General features: G+C 41.5%; 1 protein-coding gene across 1 annotated transcript; it reads left to right on the top strand.

Moving 5' to 3' along the window:
• Positions 1-1,693: 1,693 nt before the first annotated feature.
• Positions 1,694-2,717, top strand: LOC131925355 (mediator of RNA polymerase II transcription subunit 7-like). The gene is given in 1 exon segment (XM_059280654.1): positions 1,694-2,717. A coding segment is annotated over 1 exon segment (702 nt). The 5' UTR covers positions 1,694-1,707; the 3' UTR covers positions 2,410-2,717.
• Positions 2,718-3,185: the final 468 nt, after the last annotated feature.

The following is a 3,185-nucleotide window of genomic DNA, read 5'->3' as shown; positions in this document are numbered from 1 at the left end:
CACAAAAAAAATCCTGTTAAAACAATCCTGAAAAAATAAAAGAACTGCTGGAAGTTTCACCATCCCTGATCTCAGATTTTATTATAGAGCTATAGTAATAAAATAAGCATGGTATTGGCATAAAAACAGACACTTGGATCAGTGGAACTTAATAAAAGACCCAGACATAAATCCACAGAACAATGGACACCTGATTTTTGATAAAGAAGCAAGAAATACACAGTGGAAAAAAGACAGAATAGGCACTAAGAACAACAATCAGTAAATGGCTCCTTATGAAATTGAAGAGCTTGTAGCCTGGTGGTGGCACATGTCTTTAATCCCAGCACTCAGGAGGAAGAGGCAAGTGAATTTGAACTCAAGGCTAGCCTTGGTCTACAGTGTGAGTTCCAGGACAGCCAGGGCTACACAGAAAAATCCTGTCTTGAAAAATCAAAAGAAAAAGAAAAAGCAAGCAAGCAAGCAAAGTGAAGCTTCTGTATAGCAAGGGATACTATCATCTGGCAAAGAGGCAGGCTTTATAAAGGGAAAAGATTTTTGCCAATTACACATTCTGTAGAGGGCTAATATCTATAATATATGAAGAACTCAAAAAAATGGAACATCAAGAAAACAAGTAACCCAACTAAAAATGGGGTACAGAATTAAACAGAGTTTATAAAATGAAATCGTGAAATTTGTATGTAAAGGGATGGAGATAAAAAAAATTATCCTGAGTGAGGAAACCCAGACCCCAAAAGACAAATACAGTAATATACTCTCTTATATGTGAGTGTTAGTCTTTAAGTCTTTGATAAACATGCTATTTGGATAATCACAAAAGTTAGGTATAGAGTAAGGAACTGGTGGGGAGGGAAGGATTTCTCAAGGAAGGAGATATATAGAGAGAAATGGGGGAGATCAGAATGGGAGGATTAAATGGAGAGGAAGAGGGTGGGGGATAAAGGAGGAAATATGGGGAGGGACAGCTAACACTAAGGACCATTTAAAGGGTCATATGAAAACCTACTGTCCTAATTAGGGTTCTATTGCTATGAAAAGACACCATGACCAAGGAAATTCTTATAAAAGAAAGCATTTAATTGGGACTTGCTTACAGTTTCAAAGATTTAGTCCATTGTCGTCATGGTGGGGAGCATGGCAGCACCCAGGGTGCTGGAGCAGTAGCTGAGAGCTACGTCCTGATCCACAGGCTGAGGGGGGAGGGGTGGCATGGACTTTCGAAACCTCCAAGTCCACTCCAATAACACACTTCTTCCAATAAGGCCATACCTGTGGTGATATTTTCTTGTGCTCTAACAATTAAAGCTTGCCTGGAGATCAGAGTGTTTACCTAGCTACTAGTTAACCATAAAGGCCAGGCAGTGGTGGCACACATCTTAAATCCCAGTACTTGTGATGTCATGCCTTTGATCCCAGCACTAGGGAGGAGAAAACAGGAAGTGATATGGCTGGGCGGAGAGAGGAACGTAAGGCAGACAATGACAGGAGCTCGGTCCCCTTTCAGACTAAGGATTTGGTGAGGTAAGAGGTGGCTGTGGCATTTTTTTTTTCCCAGAGCTGAGGACCGAACCCAGGGCCTTGCGCTTGCTAGACAAGCACTCTACCACTGAGCTAAATCCCCAACCCCAGCAGCCACGATGACAAATAGCATGTGAAGATGCCGGTAAGCCATGAGCCACATGGCAAGGTTCCTGATTGTCTACGATGGGTGAACCACAGCAAGTGAGCGCACTTCCCCCACCTCCAATGCAGTACATCAAGGAATATACAGATGAAAATATTCAAGAAGGCTTAGCTCCCAAGCCTCCCCCTCCAATTAAAGACAGTTACATGATGTTTGGCAACCAGTTCCAATGTGATGATCTTATCATTCGCCCTTTGGAAAGTCAGGGCATTGAACGGCTTCATCCTATGCAATTTGATCACAAGAAAGAACTGAGAAAACTCAATATGTCTATATTGATTAATTTCTTGGACCGTTTAGATATCTTAATAAGGAGCCCTGGGAGTATAAAACGAGAAGAGAAGCTAGAAGATCTTAAGCTGCTTTTCATACATGTTCATCATCTTATAAACGAATATCGACCCCACCAAGCAAGAGAGACCTTGAGAGTCATGATGGAGGTCCAGAAACGTCAACGTCTTGAAACAGCTGAGAGGTTTCCGAAACACCTGGAATGAGTAATTGAAATGATTCAAAATTGCTTGGCTTCTTTGCCTGATGATTTGCCCCATTCGGAAGCAGGGATGAGAGTTAAAACTGAGCCAGTGGACACTGATGATAACAGCAATTGTACTGGACAGAATGAACAACGAAGAGAAAACTCAGGTCACAGGAGGGACCAGACTATAGAAAAAGATGCTGCCTTATGTGTCCTAGTTGATGAAATGAATGAAAGACCGTGAAGAGTATTTCTTTTTTTCTTTTAGTGAGTAGCATCATATATTAGTTTATTTTCTCTTGGGCCGTCTTAAGAGGTATAACTAAAAATATAAAGGGACCTTTTTCAATTGAAATGCTGTACGTGGCAATTTAACAGTAAGCATAGGCAAAGCATATTTGAGTAATGACCATGAAAAAGCAGAATGTTTGCTATTGTATGGAATAGTTCTATGTTTGGAGTTGGAATAAAGATTTGAAGTAATATTGAACTGTTATTCTTGGGGAAAAAAGTTATTTGCTTTAAGACTAATAAAGGCCATCAAACTAAAAAAAAAAAAAAAAGAGGTGGCTGTGTCTGGCTCCTTTGTCTCTCCGATCTTTCAGCATTTACCCCATATCTGGCTCTAGGTTTTTATAATTAAGACCAATTAGGATTCATGCTATATCTGGTGCCCAACTTTTGGGGCACAAATTCATGAAAAAGCTGCTTGCCTGTGACTTTGCAGCCATCAGCACAGACCAGAGCTGCACATGGACAGAGTCATCACCAGCTACAGTTTTCCTTTCTTTTCTTCAAGACTCTGAGCAAGTTGGGATTTTTCTGTTGCAGCCCATCTGCGGCAAACTCCATAAGCTTTTGGGCTTCCAAAAACCACAGGAGGTAGCTGCTTTTGCGTGTTCCCCCATGCAGACTACTGACTGGCTTCTTCTCTCCTGGTGGGTTGTGGGCTTTCCCTGAACCTCCTCCTTGGCTGCTGCCAAACTAGGTAGCTGCCTTGAAAACCTGCTCAGGCTTCTA

The sequence above is a fragment of the Peromyscus eremicus genome, chromosome 15 (assembly GCF_949786415.1).
Source record: "Peromyscus eremicus chromosome 15, PerEre_H2_v1, whole genome shotgun sequence".
Taxonomy (NCBI): Eukaryota; Metazoa; Chordata; class Mammalia; order Rodentia; family Cricetidae; genus Peromyscus; species Peromyscus eremicus.
Note: the sequence above shows the minus strand (reverse complement) of the source record. Positions and strands in the feature narration are given on the sequence as shown.